This window comes from Dipodomys merriami, unplaced genomic scaffold (assembly GCF_024711535.1).
Source record: "Dipodomys merriami isolate MVZ:Mamm:240054 unplaced genomic scaffold, mDipMer1.0.p SCAF_16, whole genome shotgun sequence".
NCBI lineage: Eukaryota > Metazoa > Chordata > Mammalia > Rodentia > Heteromyidae > Dipodomys > Dipodomys merriami.
This window is the reverse complement of record NW_027202937.1, coordinates 4721527-4739934: the sequence shown is the minus strand read 5'-3', so window position 1 is coordinate 4739934 and position 18408 is coordinate 4721527. Positions and strand designations below refer to the sequence as shown.

General features: G+C 55.1%; 2 protein-coding genes across 5 annotated transcripts; one reads left to right on the top strand and one right to left on the bottom strand.

The window, feature by feature from the left end:
- Positions 1-551: 551 nt before the first annotated feature.
- Frs3 (fibroblast growth factor receptor substrate 3) lies at positions 552-17783 on the bottom strand. Of its 2 annotated transcripts, none has more exons than XM_070023774.1 (7): positions 17698-17783; positions 8922-9065; positions 7460-7548; positions 5375-5561; positions 2538-2699; positions 1896-2029; positions 552-1804 (listed from the first exon to the last, which is right to left on the bottom strand). In XM_070023774.1, the coding sequence occupies exons 3-7, from the start codon at positions 7523-7525 to the stop codon at positions 947-949; spliced, it is 1407 nt and encodes a 468-aa protein (XP_069879875.1). In that variant the 5' UTR covers positions 7526-7548; positions 8922-9065; positions 17698-17783; the 3' UTR covers positions 552-946. The 2 variants fall into 2 exon arrangements, with proteins under 2 accessions (XP_069879875.1, XP_069879873.1); XM_070023772.1 differs by lacking the exon at positions 17698-17783 and adding an exon at positions 10832-11034.
- Prickle4 (prickle planar cell polarity protein 4) lies at positions 11531-18307 on the top strand. 3 transcript variants are annotated; one of them, XM_070023775.1, is made up of 8 exons: positions 11531-11802; positions 11901-12084; positions 13568-13717; positions 14894-15001; positions 16205-16342; positions 16629-16832; positions 17304-17508; positions 17977-18307. In XM_070023775.1, exons 3-8 carry the CDS (start codon positions 13607-13609, stop codon positions 18252-18254), a joined length of 1044 nt encoding a protein of 347 aa, XP_069879876.1. In that variant the 5' UTR covers positions 11531-11802; positions 11901-12084; positions 13568-13606; the 3' UTR covers positions 18255-18307. The 3 variants fall into 3 exon arrangements, with proteins under 3 accessions (XP_069879876.1, XP_069879877.1, XP_069879878.1); XM_070023776.1 differs by lacking the exons at positions 11531-11802; positions 11901-12084 and adding an exon at positions 12607-12705; XM_070023777.1 differs by lacking the exons at positions 11531-11802; positions 11901-12084; positions 13568-13717; positions 14894-15001 and having other exon boundaries at positions 16041-16342; positions 16634-16832.
- The last annotated feature ends 101 nt before the right edge of the window (positions 18308-18408 follow it).

Genomic DNA, 18408 nt, shown 5'->3' with positions numbered 1-18408 from the left:
CATGGGGCCTGAACTCTGGGCCGCCCAGGCCCAGCTGTCCCTCAGCTCTTCAGCTCAAGGCAAAGTGCTCTACCACTGAGCCACCTTCCCAGCCCATCCCTGAGAATTCGCGCCACAAGTTCTCAGAGATGATAAAGAAATGATCACAGATCTGTGACAAAAGCCTCAACTGCCAGGCACCTGTGGTTCAGGTCTATAATCCTAACTACGGAGGAGGCTGAGATCTGAGGATCACAGAAGCCAGCCAGGGCAGGAAAATCAATGAGATTCTTATCTCCAATGAGCCACCAAAAAACCAGAGGTAGAGCTGTGGCTCAAGTGGTAAAGCGCTAGCCTTAAGCAAAAAAGCTCAGGGATAGTGCCCAGGTCCTGAGTTCAAGGCCCAGGACCGGTGCACGTGAGCTCGCGCGCGTGCGCGCGCGCGCGCACACACACACACACACACACACACACACACAAAACTACTGGCTTCCCCCCAGAATGCAGTGCCTACCTCTATTAGGTTTATTCCTGCCCTCCTGAGACCCACAAGAAGGAAACACACGCTGCGCCAGAATTTAAAAATAAGTATATTAATAATAAATATGTTAAATTACATTTAAAACAATAAATAGAAAAATAAACTGATAAATAAAATCAACAGGTACAAAATGTTTCAAAATTCCAACCAAAAACAACAACAACAACCCAACCCTCAACAAAACAAAAACACACGGACAGCCAACAGACAAGACAGAGGGGCGTCGGGGCAGGGTGCGCACTGCACCCCGAGGCCTTCACAGTTTCCTGGGGGGGGCCTCCCCGGCCCCTCCTCGCCCAGCCCGGGGCCGGGCACTGGGTGGCCGACATCTTTGGGGGTTCCAGCAGCATAGGGAAGCATCTGGTGCGGCCTCCGGGCGGGGGTTGGGGGTGTGGGGGGAGGCCGGCGCGCGGAGGCCGGGGAGGCTCACAGAGGCAGGTCGGTGCTGTTGTGGCGGGTCTTGCGGGCCGTGCCGTCGTCGCGGGGCAGCGCCCGCTGCAGGTTGGACATGGCCACGGTCTTCTTGAGGTCGATCACGGCGTAGGAGTCGGAGCTGCGGGCCGGGTGCGGGGCGGGCGCGGGGGCCGGGGCCCCGGGGGTGGCCGGGCGCTCCTCGCCCCAGCCCTTGAGCTCCACCTGGATGTAGTTGAGCTGCCGCGGGGGCTCGGGGCCCGGCCGTCGGAAGTCGAAGTTGAAGACGCTGGGGGAGCCGCGGCGGCGGGCCCGCGGCGCGGGGAAGCCCAGGCTGCGGGCGGCTCGCGCGCTGCTGGGCTTCTGCAGGGGCGTCTGGTCCTCGTCGCCGCCCTCGCCGTCGGGGCAGCCGTTGGAGGAGGGCGTGAGGCCGTCCCGGGAGTCCGCGTCGTCGGGCCGGGCCGGGCCCTCCCACAGCGGCGGCAGCGGCGGCAGGTTCTCGTAGTGCAGCGGGCGGCGGGGCGCCAGGCCGGCCAGGCCCGCCAGGCCCGCGCCGGGCCCGCGCCGCGGCGCCGCGCTCGCGCCGCCCACGTTCTCGTAGGCGCAGGGCGGCCGCGCCGGGCACTCGGCCGCGCCCTCGTCGTTGTTGTTGTGGTGCGGGTGGGCCGGGTCCTGCGGGCCCGGGCACAGGCCCTGGCACTTCGCCGGCTGCCCGGCCAGGCTGGGGCCCAGCACGAACTTCACCCGGCCCGGCTGCAGGAAGACGCGGGCGTCCCGCGGGGCGGGGCCGGGGGGCTCGGGCAGGGGCTGCAGGCAGCGGCTGCGGCGCGCGGCGGCCTCCTCCCCGGCCGGCGTGTTCACGTACGTGTGGGACTGCGGGGGGAGGGCAGCGGGTGAGGGGGGCAGAGGGCCGGGGCTGGGTCCAGGGACACGGGGGACCCCCGGGGGCCGCGGCCGCGCTCACCTGCTCGTCGGGGCCGATGAGGGCGTGTGTGGACTCTTCCCCCAGCGAGGGGTGGCGGGCGGCCGCGAACCGCGGGCCGTCGCCGGCGCAGCCCGGGAAGCCATTGGAGAAGCTGGAGACCGAGTAGCCTAGAGCTGGGCGCGGGGGGAAGACGGGCCGTGAGGAGCCCTGGCCCACCGCTCACGTCCTCCATCACGGCCTTACCTGCGCGCCCCAGACAGGTGCCCCGCGCACCCCGACCCCAGCCCGGCTGCGCCAGTGAGCTCCCCGAACTTACACGACCATGTTTTCTTCCTTCTGCCCGTCCCCGGCCAACCAGCAGGGTTTGGTCTCAGTGAATGAATGAACGAGGCAGAAAGCTGGGGACCCCTGCAGAAGGCATGGCACCCCTGCCGAGATGCTGGCACCAGCAGCCAGGAGAGGCAGAGAGCGCCATGGAAACCCACCGTCTTCCTGTCTGCTCCCAACCATTCGTCCACGCTAGGCCTCGGGCTCCGCTGATGGCCTGGCCCAGGCCTCCTCCACCCGCTGCTCTCCAGGTTAGCACCTGTCCCGAAGGCTGGCCTCCACCTGCCAGCCTCCACCGGCCAGCCCGGTTCCTGAACCCAGACCGAGGGGGACACAGGGCGGGGGTCTCCTCACCAGTGGGCTGCTGGGGGGTGCGCGGGAAGTCAAAGCCCGCGGGGTGGCTGTTGCGCGTGATGATGACAGGCTCTTCCATCACATTGATGCTGTTGCACTGCATCAGGTCCTGCAGCAGGTTGAAGATCTCCTCCGCCCGGGAGCACTTGAACGCGAAGATCCCTGGAGGAAGGCACACAGAGGAGCTGCAGGGAGGACCTCAGTGCCAGGCTGCAGAGGACAGGGGCGCTGCTCTTCATTCTGGGCATTCTTGGTTTTGTGTTTGTCTGTTTTTGTCGGTTGTGGGGCTTGAACTCTGGACCTGGGCGCTCAGCTCTTCAGCTCAAGGCTAGTGTTCTACCACTTGAGCCACAATGCAACTTCCAGTTTTCTGAGTGGCTTATTGGAGATAAAAGTCTCATGGATTTTCCTGCTCCGACTGGCTTTGAACCATGATCCTCACATCTTAGCTTCCCGAGTAGCTAGGATTACAGGCCTGAGCCACCAGGGCCTGGCCTATCCTGGGCATTCTTGCCATACATTCCTGTAGCCCAGAGTCCAGGGACCTGGCCCAGGGCCTCCTGCTCCCAGCCATGCCACACTCCCATCATCTCAAGACCTGTAGTGCAGCCCCACTCCTCTGAGAAGCTGCCATCTCCCTAAGCACATGCGTTTAGTGGTGAGTGGAGGAAAAACTCTCTCATCAAATTAGATACCTCCAGCCGGGCGCCAGTGGCTCACGCCTGTAATCCTAGCTACTCAGGAGGCTGAGATCTGAAGATCATGGTTCAGTGCCAGCCCAGGCAGGAAAGTCTGTGAGGCTCTTATCTCCAATTAACCACCAGAAAACCAGAAATAGAGCTGTGGCTCAAATAGTAGAGCGCCCACCTTGGGCTGAAAAGCTCAGGGACAGCGCCCAGGCCAAGAGTTCAAGCCCCACGACCGACAAAAAAAAAAAAAAGCCCCCATCATCCTCTTCCTACTACCCTCTGCTCCCCCAGGAAACAAAGTCAAGTCAGGCCGAGCCCTGAACTCAGGGCTCTCTGCTCAGCAACAACCCAGGGTGGGTGGGTTTGTCCTGCCCATGGCCCCTTCAGCCCAGTGCCCGGCCCGGGCGGGCCACCCGCTTCCCACACTTCATCGCCATGCAGGCAGAGCTAAAGGTGGATGTGGCAAAGCAGTCATGGGGCTTGTGGGCACAGCTGGCCTCACAGCTGTTCCAAGCCCAGTGCCACAACTCAGTGTCCTGGGAATCGCAGGACGGGCTGAGCACAAAGATGCTGGGGACTGGGGCGGCCGGGGGTCTGCAGCAGTGGGACCCAGGGCTTGGGGAAGCTCCTAGAAGGTTGGTGTGCATATATCTACAGTGCAGATAAATACGGCTAGGTCCATAACAACCTATGACTACGTTATATTAATAGATTACAATTAATAGGGCACACTGCAGGCCAATGGCGGTCTACAGGAGAGGGCTGGGAAGAGAAGGGAAGTAAGGGGCCTGTTCAGGCAAGATATGTCAGGAGTTAGGAAAAAGATTAGTAGGGTCTAGAGTTCAGGAAGAGCCGTCTTCCTCCCGCCGTCTGCTCACTCAGCACTGTGGGCCTCTGCTGAGCTCCAGGGCCCAGGTGGTGGAGGGAAAAACACCCTGGGTCTCCCAGGCGTCTCGCCTGGCTGTGCTACTGTCTCAGATGCGGAGTGCCCTCTGCAGTCCCGGCCCACGCAGCACCCTTCTGCGCGCTTTGTCTGGACCCTAATAGTCAGGCACACCATGCAGTGCTGGGACTCAGGAAACTACCTCCCAGCCTCTGACCTCGGGGTACAGCCACTCTGCTGCCCCCAGGTAATGGAGATCACGCGTCCTGGCTCCCCAATTTTCATTCCCAAGCCAGAGCCTCCTACAGGACCTTTCCTCCATTATGCACAGGGTCCAGGGAATAAGACCTGGAGGCTCGGGGAAGAAAGCTTTGTTCCTGTTGGGGGCAAGCAGGTCCCGGAAGCCATAACAACAGAGGGAAGAGTCATTTCCTTCTGCCAGGCACGCTCTGGCCTGGAAGCATTGCCACTTTCCCACGGGCTAAACAACAAATGTCCCCACAAGGGGACCCAGGCTGCAGCAACAATCACTTAAGAAAGAGCACTGGAGCCATGTGCTGTTGGCTTATGCCTCTAATTATAGCTACTTAAGAGGTTGAGATCTGAGGATCATGGTTCGAAGCCAGCTCCAGTAGCCAAATCTTATTAAATCTTATTTTCAATTAACCAGCAAAAAAAAAAAAAAAAACCCTTGGAAGTATAGGTCTGGCTTAAGTGGCAGAGCCCCAACCTTGAGTGAAAAAGCTAAGCAAGAACACAAGATTGTGAGTTCAAGTCCCAGTATTGGCTCAATTATCCTCCCTGGGCTTGCAGACCATACAATTTGGTTTTGGTTTTTGTTAGTATGGGTCTTGAATTCCGGGCCTGGGCGCTGTCCCTGAGCTCTTCAGCTCAAGGTGAGCGCTCTACCACTTGAGCCACAGTGCCACTTCTAGTTTTCAGGTGGTTCTGTGGAGATGAGAGTCTCATGGACTTTCCTGCCTGGGCTGGATCCTCAGATCTCAGCCTCCTTAGTAGCTAGGATTACAGGCATGGGCCACCGGCGCCCAGCTGACCATACAGTTTTGTAATACCACGCTTTGTGTCCTTGCCCAGGGCCCGTTCCCTCTCTGGGGAATGTCTGCTAAGTGTGAGGGCCAGATTTGATGTTAAAGCTCATTCTCACGATTTCCCAACAAGCTCTCCAGACCCCCTGGGCTGTACCTTCCAGCCCAGAGATGGCCGGGCACACAGCCCCCACCTTGGCAGGGCAGGTCGGTCCTCACCTTGGCCTGTCTGACAGCGGCGGCCACTCTCAAAGGAGAAGAGGTTGGAGTCGTAGCCATAGCGCCTCAGGCAGAGGTAGGGCCAGTGGATGTCATCCCGCTGAAGCAGGTGCAACACCAGCTCGCTCTGTGTCAGCTCCATCACGCCTGAGCCAAGCTCCATGCCCTCATCATCCACATTCGTCACCTGGAGGGGGGCAGCAGAGTCAGGGAGACTGCAAGCGGGAGGCAGCTCCCTCAGGGTTAGCAGGGAGGCTGAGGGGCTCATCCCATGCACATGCGCTACAGAACACCATGGATCAAGGGGGTCCCACAAAGCAGTACCATGGACCATGGCAATCTTCTAGGCAAATCCCTCCCTTATGGGCCTCAGCTGACCTCCTAGGGCAGGTGGTCCAGTGACCTTGCAGGGCTCATGGCTTAACAGTTAAGGGTCAGATGTCAATGAGGAAGGGGTTCAACTGTAAATTCAAATTCTGAAGCTCCTAAGAAAGTCAGGCCCAAGGCAGAAAAAAAACATACTGCCATTCTCTCCCTAACCTTAAGGCCTTGCTGTGGGCTCCCTCTGCTGGAAGGAGGGAGGAAATCCATTGCCAAGATAAGGCACCCCCTACAGGTACAGAGGTGTTCAGGGAGCGCACAGGCCCATGGGGCCTGGCCAGGACTTCAAGGCAGCAGGGACACTTCATAAAGTGCTTGCCATGTGCCAAGCACCGTTTAAAATACTCTATGTTGGGCACAGTGGCTCATGCTCATATTTCTAGCTACTCAGATGGCTGAAATCTGAGAATCACAGTTTGGAGTAAGTCTGGGCAGACAAATCTTTGAGACTCTATCTCCAGTTAACCATCAAGAAGCCAGAAATAGAGGCACAGTTTAATGGCAGTGAGCAAAAAAAGCTACTCCTGAGTACTGGCACAAGAAAAAAACACTATTATATTAATCCATAAATATAGACTTGTGCCAGGCGCTGGTGGCTCACGCCTGTAATCCTAGCTACTCAGGAGGCTGAGATCTGAGGATCGAGGTTCAAAGCCAGCCTGGACAGGAGAGATTGTGAGACTCCTATCTCCAATAAACCACCAGAAAACCGGAAGTGGCGCTGTAGCTCAAGTGGTAGAGCACTCGCCTTGAGCTGAAGAGCTGAGGGACAGCGCCCCAGGCCCAGAGTTCAAGCCCCACGACTGACCAAAAAAAAAAAAATAAATATAGACTTGTTTTGTTATCTCCAAAACAAAGGTATATATGCCAGGCGCTGGTTGCTCATACCTGTAATCCTAGCTACTCAGGAGACTGAGATCTGAGGATCGCAATTCAAAGCCAGCCCAGGCAGGAAAGACCATGAGACTCTTATCTCCAATTACCAACCAGAAAACTGGAAGTGGAGCTGTGGCTCAAAGTGGCAGAGCACTAGCTTTGAGCTGAAGAGTTCAGGGACAGCTTCCAGGCCCCAAGACCAACCCAAAAAAAAGGTGTATGAAGTTATAAATATATACTTTCAGGACTGAACACTCCTGCTATGGAACTGTAGCATTTATGTATATATATATATATATATATGTATATGTATATATATATATTTTTTTAATTTATTGTTTTGTCAGTCGTGGGGCTTGAATTCGTTTCACTATTCTTGATTGTATCAAAACAAAAAGAAACACTGGAGCCTCGTGGCTCACACCTGTAATCCTTACTCAGGAGATCTGAGGATAGAGTTCAAAGGCAGCCCAGGCAGGAAAGTCCAGGAGACTCTTATCTCCAATTAACCAGCAAAAAGGCAGAAATAAAGCTATGGCCCAAGCAATAGAGTACCATCCTAGAGTGAAAAGGCTAAGGGATGGCATCCAGGCCCTGAGTTCAAGCCCAGTACCAATCAATTGATCATTGAACTGACAGACAGATGGACAGATAGAGACAGATACTACAGTGGCCTAAGCCTTCTCTTCTGACCCTTTAGAGGCTACGCACACAGGGAGCTCAGCCCACTGCCTGGGCAGGATTTCTCTTCCCACAGGGGCTGAGGCAGCCTGACTGTTCGGTGCCTGAGCCGAAGAGGAACTTAAGGGAGGACGAGGGTCTGGGTACCTTGAACTTGGTGGGATGGTTGTCTGAGAGGCCGTCTCTATTCAGGCAGCTACAGCAGCTCCCCATGGCGTCAGAGCAGCCAGGCGGCCCTGGGGAGGAACAGGAGACAAGCAGGTCACCAGCTGGAGTTCAGAAGACCCTGCTCTGGGCAGACCATTGCACAGTGAGCACCTACTCTGTACAAGAGATTCTACAACACACCATCAGGAATCCTCCCTCCATCTGGGCCCAGACACACTGGGAAAAAACATCAAGTTAGAGTGTGACACTCTAGAGAGAGAGCTTCAAGGGGATTACATGCCCTCTGGACCTTGAGAAGCACTCAGGGTTTGACCCATGGAAAAACAAGGAAGAAGACAGAGCTGGAGGAAAAGCATGGACATAAGGCCCGAGCAGTGACTGTCTCAGGAGTCAGGCACACTGCAGCCCAAAGACCCTCCTTCAATTCACTCGGAACTGTCTGGGTTATCTCAGATACTCTGGTCTACCTTTTTCCTTTCCTTTTCTTTCTTTCTTTCGTTCCTTCCTACTTTCCTTCCTTCCTTCCTTTTTTTTCTTCCTCCTTTCTCTCTCTCTCTCCTTTTTTTTTTTTTTTTTGCTGATCCTGGGCTTGGACTCAGGGCCTAGGCCCTGTCCCTGAGCCTCTTTGTGCTCCAGGCATGAAGCCCTGGGTTTGATTCCTCCGCACTATATAAACAGAAAAAGCCGGAAATGGCACTGTGGCTCAGGTGGTACAGTGCTAGTTTTGAAGAAGCTCAGGGACAGTGTCCAGGCCCTGAGTTCAAGCCCCAGGACTGGAAAAAAAAATGTCTTACAGATATTCCTGTCTGGGCTAACTTTGAACCACGATCCTCAGATCTCAGCCTCCTGAGTAGCTAGGACTACAGGTGTGAACCATCAGCACACTGTACAAATTTCTCTTTTTGATGTTCCCTTTGGATGAATTTTTCTATCATGATCATAGACATGTTTTAAAATTCAAAACAGTATGATCTTGATTGGATATTTCTTCATTTAAAAAAAAGGCTGGGAATGTAATTCAGTGATATCCATAAGGATAGGGGATTGATTCCCAGTACTGCAAAACAAAAACATCTTGGGTTTTGTTTGTTCCACATTGGCCAAAATGAGACCCGAAAATGATTTGGCTTTTCCTTCCAGGGTACTTGAAATTGTATCCTATGGCCTAACAACAGTTAGGCCTGTGGCCTAAGGGAACAAGAAACCCATGGCCCAATCAGCAGGTTCTGTCACTTTGGGCACTGAGAATCTGGTTCAGGGCCTCATACTTGCCAGACAAGCATTCCATTACAGAACTAAATCTCCAACTTTCAAGCAGAATGTTAAAGGGTTGGTTACAAGGTGCTCAAGAAATGAGGTGAGATTCATTCTCCTTCCAGATTTCTGCTGCTTGTGTCAGGTCCTGAACAATCCTCTGACGTGGACCCTCCGCAGTTCTTACCTCACCCAGGCCATCGGGGAGCTGCCCATGGGAGGGACATGGGAAAGGGCTCCCACTTCAGTCCCTCTGCCCTTGCTGGGGTGTCATGGCCAACCGTCTGCAGAGAAGTCACCTGGATCCCTCCGGGTGGCACCTGGGGCTCACCTAGCATAGGAGATGAGAGATCACCAATTCATGAGACTTTCTATCCTCATCCTGTTCACGAGACCGACCTTTGGCCAGTCCATCCCACCTGGATCTCTGTCCAGGTCCTAAAGAGTCTGAAACACCAGTGAAAAAAAAAGCAAGATGGACCAAGGGACCATGATCCCAAGCACCAGAGGCCCTGAGAGGGGAAACTCCAATAACATCAATGAGTTTCGTGGCTGAGTCTATGATTTCCCAAGTCAACTTTTAGTCTCCCTCAGCATCCCCCAATCACTACCTTACATTTGCAGAGAACTTCACCTCTACACAGAGCTTTCACAGAAGAACACTACGATAAAATAAAATAGCTGGTGGCTCACACCTCTAATCCTAGTTACTCAGGAGGTTGAGATCTGAGTATCTCTGTTCAAAGCCAGCCAGGGCAGCCTAAGCTAATCTCCAATTAACCATCAAAAAAGCCAAGATGTAAAGGTATAACTAAAATGGTAAAGCACTAGCCTTGAGCAAAAAAGTTAAGTAAAAGTTCAGGGCTGTGAATTCAAGTCCTAGCACCAGCATAAATAAAGAAATGCCAGAGCTGGAGGCATAGCTCAGGTGGTAGGCACGGTGACAATCAAGAGCAAGTAAACAAGCTTTGAGTTCAAACAAACAAACAAACAGAAAAAAGAACACTATGGTGTATTGCAAAGAGTATGGGCATGAGGTTCAGGAAACAAATATTCTAGTCTGTTTTGTTGTTACTAGAATCTAAGAGACTCCATCAAAGGCAACTCCTCACACCCACCTTCCAATTCCTCAATTTTCAAGGGAAACACGTGTAAACCACTGAGCTTTAGCTTAGCTTAAATAGCTTCTAAAGATAAGTATGTAAAACCAACACCATTAAGACAGTTTCTCTTCCAGGATGGGTCCTCAGTCTCACATTTGGAAGATGGGACAGATTTCTGTTCCCCAAGTTCAAAACGGTCCCATTTTAAACATAAATGTTAATAAACTAAAATATGAAGGCAGCTGAGCCCCAGCTACACAAGCCAAGCAACCAGAATCCTGGAAACTCTTGAAATCCCATCTTCATGCTTTGGAAAGACAAGGCCCCTTGCACCCCCAGCCTCTGGGTCTGGGGGGCTCATTACTTGGAAGGAGGGCACAGGCTGCAGTGGTTGAGCGCAGACTAGCCCAGGGTGGGGAGGGGCTGTACTTTCCCTGTCTGCATCCCTTTTTCTTTAAGATATTGGACCTGTCACCAGATAACCCAGAGGGAGGGTATTACATTGGGCCGGACATGGACGGGGCAGGGCAGGGCAGGGCAGGAGTTGGATGGGGACTATGGGGTTGAAAATGTATGGAAGCCTTGGGAGGTGGGGAACAATCTGGATCTACCTAGGTGGCGATTTGGGTTGCTGCAAAGAGAACTTGAAGGGCCCGGGGACTTTGTGGCCGGTGGAAGATCTGGGCGCATCCAGGAGTGGGTGGTGGGTCTGTGGGACCCGTGGGTGGGGGGTTCTGAGGTGCGTCCGGGGAGGGGGAGAGGTGGGCTTTGGGCAGTGAGAGCCGATCTGTCTGCAGGGCGGTCAGGGGATTTCTAGACACGGGAAGGCACCGGGAGGTCCGGGCCGCTTGTCGTGCCCGGAACCCCGCTCCCCGCCAGGGGCTGCGCGCCCCCCCTCCCCCGCCTGCCCGCCCTGGGCTTCCAGGGAAGAGCAGAGACGGCGGCGCGGCCTCGGGGAGCCGCCTTGTCCCCGCCCCGCTGCGCCCAGACTCACATCGCCCCGCGGCCCGGGCGGCGCCGGGCCCCCCGCTCCCGGGTCCCGCTGCAGCAGCAGCCACCGCCGCCACCGCCGCCGCCCGCCCGGAGCCGAGGCCTCCCCGTCCCGCCCTGCAACCGTGAGGTCGGAGGTCACCGGCAGCACCAACGAGACGCTGCGGGCGGGCGGGCGGACCCGAGCGGGGGCGACCGGCGAGCAGCCTAGAACGTCCCTTTGGAGGACTTTGCAGGCGTGAGCGGCGAGCATGCGCAGACGCCAGAGGGCGCTCCGCGCCAGACACTAGGAATCCTGACGGGAGTGGGGCGTGGTGTGGGCGGGACCTGAGGTGGGCGTGGCCTTCGGAGGGCGGGGCGGAGCGGAGTGGAGTTTAGGGACCGGGGCTGAGGCGCTCCCTGGAGACTGGGAGAAGGGCTGGGCCAGGGGTGCCGGGGGAGGGCAAGGAGAGGGAAGGAGGTCGGGGGATCATTGGGAATCAGAGGGCGGGAGCTGACGAGGGGCTGGGGCCCGAGGTCCGGTCTGAGGGATCCTGGGGACCCTCGGAGAGAAAGAGCGGGGCTCAGCACCCTTCCCGCCCAGGTCCATTCTTCAGGCTGCGGCCCCAGGCGCCTCGGTGGTGCTGGCCGGGCTGGGGGCGTGGGGAGGGAGGGCGCGCCGTCGGGGCGGGGCTCGGCCGAGGGGTCCCGGGCTGCCACGTCCCCGATCCTGCCCCAACGAGCGGACTCCAGGACGACACCGCACCCCAGCCTCGCGGGGTGCCCCGCAAAGTCCCTGGGAAACTTGGGGGCAATCTGTCGAAGGCGCTTGGAGGGGTCGGACACGCCCCCTTTCTCCCTCCAGCCCCCAGCGCCCCCGGGGGGGAGGGGTGTGGGCTTGGGGAGTTGCGCCCTCCGGCTGGTGAGCACCTGCGCGAGCGTTGGGAGGAGGATCATGTGAGGAGGGTAGAGGTGAAGAAGGCCGGCCGGTATGGGGTAAGGGAAGGAAGGGGAATGGGCAGAGAATGGATTTTTTTTTTCATTTGGTCATATTTGAAGAATGGATTTTAAATTGTTGTTTCTGTGTCCAACAGTTCCATGCAAGCTAGACCTAACGTAAAGGAGGGTACGAACCCCCCTATAAGGCCTCCGATGCTCCCCTCTTCCTTGTGGCCTGGAGCTAGGAGAAATGGCGACCCCCGGCCCTGAGTGTGAACAGCCCATCCTGGCCACCTTCCACAGGAAATCTGACCTGAGAGACAGAACAGAAGGAAACAGGTGCGTGCGGGGCCAGGAAGGAAGGAAGGGTGGCACCGGACATGTGAAAGGTGGGGTGTGCTGCTGAGTAGAGTTCGGGACTAGAAAGTATGTAATGGTCCAAACGTGGGCCCAACCCTAAAGCTGTATCTTACTGGGGCCAGGGGTTGGATGAAGCCCCCTCCCTACGTGCTAGCCAGTGTCCAGCCCAGCCTACTTTCTCCTTAAATTTCTTTGGCTTTCTGGTGTGATCTTGAGCATGCTAATTAAGCAAACATTTTTTTGACCTGTAAAACGAGAAAGGATTATTGTGAAGATGAGCTTCATTATGTACAATTCTAGAGCAATCCCTGGCACAGAGTAAATGTAAAAGTTTACATTGGTTATCCCCCGCCCCACACACACACACCACCAGGGGGTGTATGTATCTAACCAGAGTATAAAGGGGAAGTTCTGCCTGGCTTGATTTCTGTCTTACCCACTAACTAGCCTGTGAGCTGGAGGGCAGGGCCCATTCTCTCTCTACTTCAGCAGTTACTCCCCACCTCCAAGATATCTTGGGTTGCATCAGGACTGGTGGAGAGGAAGGCTGAAGAGCCTGAGCTTATCCAGTGAAACTGTTGAGAAACATCAAAAGTGAAGGTGGGTCTCAAGTGATAGCGAGTCGGCCTTGAGCAAAAAACTAAGCAAAAGCAGGAGGCCCTAAGTTCAAGCACAACCCCCCCCCCCAAAAAAAAAAGGTGGCTGAGGATGAGACTCAGTAGTAGAGTGCTTGCCTAACTTGCGTTGCTCAGGCCTTGTGTTCAACCAAGGAGAAAAAAGGGAAAGGAGAGAAAGAAGAGATGAAAAGAAAGAAATTGTTCATGTAGATAGCCCAAAATTTTCCAACCATTGAGAAGCTCATAGACTACAGGAGGACTTGAGCGAGACTCGGGACAAAGAGAACCCTCGGAGTGCTGTTTACTCTGTAGCAGAGGCTATTCTAGAATTTCACCAAATATGGTCTGTCCTCACAATAATCCTTCTAGAGCTCAGGATGGAAAGCCAGAATGGGCTAGAATCCTGGTAAGGTGGCCCATTAACCAGGTCCAAACATCCATAGCTAGAAAAATAGGGCTGAGAGAGGGAATGGTGAGCAGGCAGGCACCATCCCGGGCGATGGGCACAATGGGAGTTCAAGCTAGCAAGGTGAGCCTTCCCAAGGGCTCGCCAGAAAGAAAAACGTCACCTCCTTCCACTGTGGGCCTTCTCACTCCATCCTGGTCTACAGGAGTCCCAGCATTTGAACTTCAGAAACGCAGAAGCTGAGAGGCCTGGTTTTAGGATCTGGCTCTGCCACTCCCTTGCTGTATGATCTTTGCCGGATCTCATTCCTCTGTGCTCACTCATCTGTGGTTCAGCCACAGGGACTGCATCGAGCGCAGCCATGTCTGTAAGGCACTTAGCATTGCCTAGCTCATTATGAGGGCCCACTGATTGAGGCCTCCTTATTGTTTTGGGGCAGACTTTGTCACCACTGTTAGTGCTGAACTCAGAACTCTCAATGTCCCATCAAGAGGATAGTCCCATCACCAGGGGACAAGGTTTACCTGCCAACTCAGAGGCTGACTCAGGCCACCAGCCAGAGGAAGACCCTGAGGATATCTTTGCTCAGGTATGACACATCTGCCTTTCTGAGAACCACCTGCCCTCTTTCCCTTTCTACCAACTAGGAGGTCGTTTGCTTTGTTCCCAGTACTAGAGATTGAACCATACATGTGCTGGACAAGTGCCCTAGCCCTATTTTTTGTTGTTGTTGTTGGTTGTGGGGCTTGAACTCTGGGCCTGGGCACTGTCCCTGCGCTCTTCCAGCTTAAGGAGAGCACTCTACCTCTTGAGCCACAGTACCACTTCCAATTTTCTAGTGGTTTATTGGAGATCAGAGTCTCATTGACTTTTCTGCCCAGGCTGGCTTTGAACCGTGATCCTCAGACATCAGCTTCCTGAGTAGCTAGGATTACAGGTGAGAGCAACTGGCACCTGACTTAGCCCTATTTTTTGGTTTGGATTTATTTTTTTCTTTTGTTGGTTATGGGGCTTGAACTCTGGCCCTGGGCACTGTCCTTGAGCTCTTCAGCTCAAGGTGAGTGTTCTATCACTTGAGCCACAATGCCACTTGCAGTTTTCTGGCAGTTAATTGGAGATAAGAGTCTCGGATTTTCCTTGCCTGGGCTGGCTCTGAACCGTGATCCTCAGATCTCAGCCTCCTGAGTAGCTAGGATTACAGGTGTGAGCTACGAGTGGCCAGCTAGATCTCAGCCTCCTGAGTAGCTAGGATGACAGGTGTGAGCCACCAGTGGCTGGCTAGATTTTGTTTTTGAGACAAGAGTTTTGCTATATAGCTCAGAGTGGCTTTGAACTTTCCATCTTTCTCCCTCAGCCCTCCTGAAGAGTATAGGCATATGATACCATTTCTGTCTATGTGTAACTTCTTGGGGCCCTTGTCCCTCTTCAGAATTCCTGCTTCTACACCTTCCTTATGACAGAGGATTTGATTTTCAACTCCTTGACATAAATATACAATACATTCCTAAGAGATCTTTGTTATCAGAACAAATTAAAAGGTGTAAAGGGAGGCAGCTCCGAGTATAAGGAAAACCATTTGGGGTTCCCTCAAGGTAACCCACAGATGCAGCAGGGGATCTGCTGTCCTCATGCTTAGTGAAGGTCTGCAAGGAATATCCTCCAAGAGCAGGGTGGTATCAGAAGTTGCTCTAGATTGGAGAAGTGGTAATGAGGAGGGAGGAAAGGAAATACCTAGCTCCACTCTTCCTCATTGGTCTCTTCTCAGGCTCCTGCAGTCCTGAGCTCAGGTCCACCCCACTTGGACACCAACCAAGCCTCCAATCGGCCTGGACTTCAGACCCTCCTACAGCAGCTCCCTCCACAGGACAGTGATGTGAGTCTCCCCTCCCCATCTTCCCTCTCCCTTGTTCTTTTAACTTCCCGCCTCAACCTTGCTTCACGATTTACTGTAGAAAGGCCCTTGGTCCAAATGTCAAGGGACATGGCTAAGGTCCAGCCATGCCCACTACTTGGGAGAAGTCCTTCCTTTCAGCTTGAGTTTTCACATCTACATAATGGGTGCCAAAACATCTGCTCTGCTTACTACAATGCTTAGTTCAAGAGCAAATGAGAAAATGGACATGAACAACTGTTGAAACCAGTAATGGAATGTACAAATGGAGAACACGTGGTCCTTTAGTATTTATTGAAGCCCTGTATGTGCCCAGCCTAAAGGCTTACAATTCAATTGGGGAGGCAAGACAAGAGCATATAGGAGGTAAGAAGAGAAAATTCAAGGGTAGGAAATGCCGCTGGCTCTAGTTCATTAGGTGTATGTGATAATGCTTAGTGAGGTTTAGGACTGTCAGATCCTGCATGATGACAACTTTTTTGTTGTTGTTGTTGGCTATGGATCTTGAACTCAGGGTCTGGGTGCTGTCCCTGAACTCTTTTGCTCAAGGCTACCTCTCTATCTCTTTTGGGTTTTGAAGTGGTTAATTGGAGATGAGTCTCACAAGGCCTTTTTTGAAGCCTGGGCTGGCTTCAAACCAGAATCCTCAGATCTCAGTCCTCTGAGTAGCTAGGATTATATGCATGAACCACCTTGTTGCCTGGCAACAATTTCTTTTTGTGTGTGTGCTGGTCCTGGAACTTGAACTCAGGGCCTGGGTGTTGTCCCTGTGCTTCTTTTGCTCAAGGTTAGTGCTTTACCACTTAAGCCACAGTGCCACGTTGGGCTTTTTCTGAGCAGTTTATTACAGATAAGACTCTCACAGACATTCCTGCCCAGGTTGTCTTTGAACTATGATCCTCAGATCTCAGCCTCCTGAGTAGCTAGGATTATAGGTGTGAGCCACCAGCAGGCAGCTGATGATGACAACTTCTAAGGGCAGCTAAGGAAAACTCAGGTGCTTGTCTTTTTATTTTTTCTCCCTCTACTCTTAGTGCATATATGCTGTTAGCTCCTGAGGTTGTACAACTTCTCCCAGTAGCTAAGCCTTCTAGAATCTTACAGATCTAGTCTAACTTTGCGTGCTAGTATGTGGGATCTACCTGCTGGCACTGCTCCAGTAATAGAGAAGGTCTGTGTCTGCAGGAGCGTTACTGCCTGGCTCTTGGGGAAGAGGAGCGGGCTGAGCTGCGGTTTTTCTGTGCCCAGCGGAAGCAGAAGGCCTTGGGACAGGGGGTGGCCCGCCTGCTACCTCCTATGCTTGAAGGGCATACCTGTGAGAAGGTATGTTGAACCACCTCCCATCCCTAATTCTTCCTTTTTTCCATCCCTTGACATCTTAGTTCTGACTGCTGGAACTCTGATGAAGAAACAGGCTTCAGGGATTGGTGATTTGGCAATTGTTAGGAACAAAGGAAAATTCAGTCTTGAGTTCTTGGTGGAGGGTGCAGTAAGAGTATGCCAGCCAGAGCGTGAGATACCAGTTAGGTTGGGGTTGCTATGGGAGCACCTGCGGGAAACCTAGGAGGATGGTTGGGACTCTAACCAGACCAGTGTTTCTGCCTGCCAGTGCAGGGAGCAGCTGAAGCCAGGAGAGTATGGAGTGTTTGCAGTCCAGGCAGGCAGGCAGCGCTGTTGGCATCCGCCTTGCTTTGCCTGCCAGACCTGTGGTCAGGCCTTGATAAACCTCATCTACTTCTACCACGATGGGCATCTCTACTGTGGGCGTCACCATGCTGAGTTGCTGCGGCCACGCTGCCCAGCTTGTGACCAGGTAAACACCGAAGGGGGGGGGAGGGTGTTTCTGTGCATGGTCCCATCGTGGCAAGATGTAAGGGGAGCCCCCCTCCCTCCTGAGATTCAACCACTCTAAGTGTTACAGACGGGGACGGGAGAACTAGGGTCCAGTTTCCCAGCCTCTTCCCTCACAATTTTTTTGGACTCAGAATTTCTCTTGGACAAATATTCATTTCAATATGCAAGTTGTCAATGCTGTGTGTGATCATGCTAGAAAGACCCTTAATATCAACAATATTAACTCTGGGTCGGAAGTCCAGGAGGCTGTGACACCTGCTAGCTGGGGGTTCCTAACTAAGCCAATCAGCCCTCACTATGTCTTAGAGCGACGCAGATCAAATGGGAATGTGTGGACATGCTTCGGTTAACTGGGTATAAGGCATGGTTATTGGATGAATGAATGCGTGCATGAATAAATGAAGGCGCCTTTCCCCTCTCCCTCGCCCAGCTCATCTTCTCCCAGCACTGCACCGAAGCAGAGGGACAGCGCTGGCATGAGAACCACTTCTGCTGCCAGGACTGCGCTGGGCCCCTGGGTGGGGGCAGTTATGCCCTGCCGGGGGGCAGCCCCTGCTGTCCTAGCTGCTTCGAGAGTCGCTACTCGGACGCAGACACTAGCCCGGCCGGGGCCCTGGAAGGGCGAGTATCCCTCGGTAAGGGAGGAGAAGGTACTGATCAAAGCGGGAGCTGAAGATGCCTTAGGCTGGGCCAAGGTGGGGCTTCTCCCGGGCAGGGCCCTCCGCCCCAATCCCATACTGTCTCATCCCTGCGGCAGCGCCCCGTCCTCCCACCGCACCTCCCCCCACGCCCCCAAAGCGAGCATGAAGGCCCGCAGCTCTCACCGCGCGTCCCTGGCCGGAAGCGCTCCGAAGGGCTCCCGCACCCACCCCGCGCTGTGATCGGTCGGAGCTGCGGCGCCGGAGTTGTTCCTGGGCGGACGACGCGGCTGCCACTGGCGGACGAAGGCGGGGCGAGGCGGGGGCCCGGGGTGGACGCGCGCGACGGCGCGTGCGGGGCGGCGCGGGAGGCTGTGCCCAGCCCTGGCTGCCGTCAGCCGCTCGCGCGGCCAGGCGCGGCCGCGGGGCGCGGGGCGCTGAGGTGAGCGTCTCTGACCCGGCCAGGACCCGACGGAACTGGAACACACGGCCGAGCCTCGTCGGAGGACGCCACGGTCTCCCGAGCGGCTCTTCCCGCCAGCCGCCGCCGGGACACGCGGGGTGTGCGGGAGCAAGAGCCCGCGGAGGACGCCCCCTGCCCCACCTGCTCCTCCTCCTCCTCCTCCGACTCGGAACCCGAAGGCTTTTTCTTGGGCCAGCGCCTGCCCGGACCGGGGCCGGCCCCGGGCCGCCGGCGGGCGGAGGACGGCGACCCCTTCCGGAAGCGCTGCACCGTGTGCTAGCGGCGGCGCCGGGGCGGGAGCGCGCGCCGGAGAGCGAGGCTTTGCTCCCGGTGTCCCCCAGCACCGCGCGTCCTGTGACTTCACGGGGACTATCTTGGGCGGCCCTGCTCCCCAAAGCCGAGCTTCCCAGCAGAGCGAATCCCCACCCCACCGA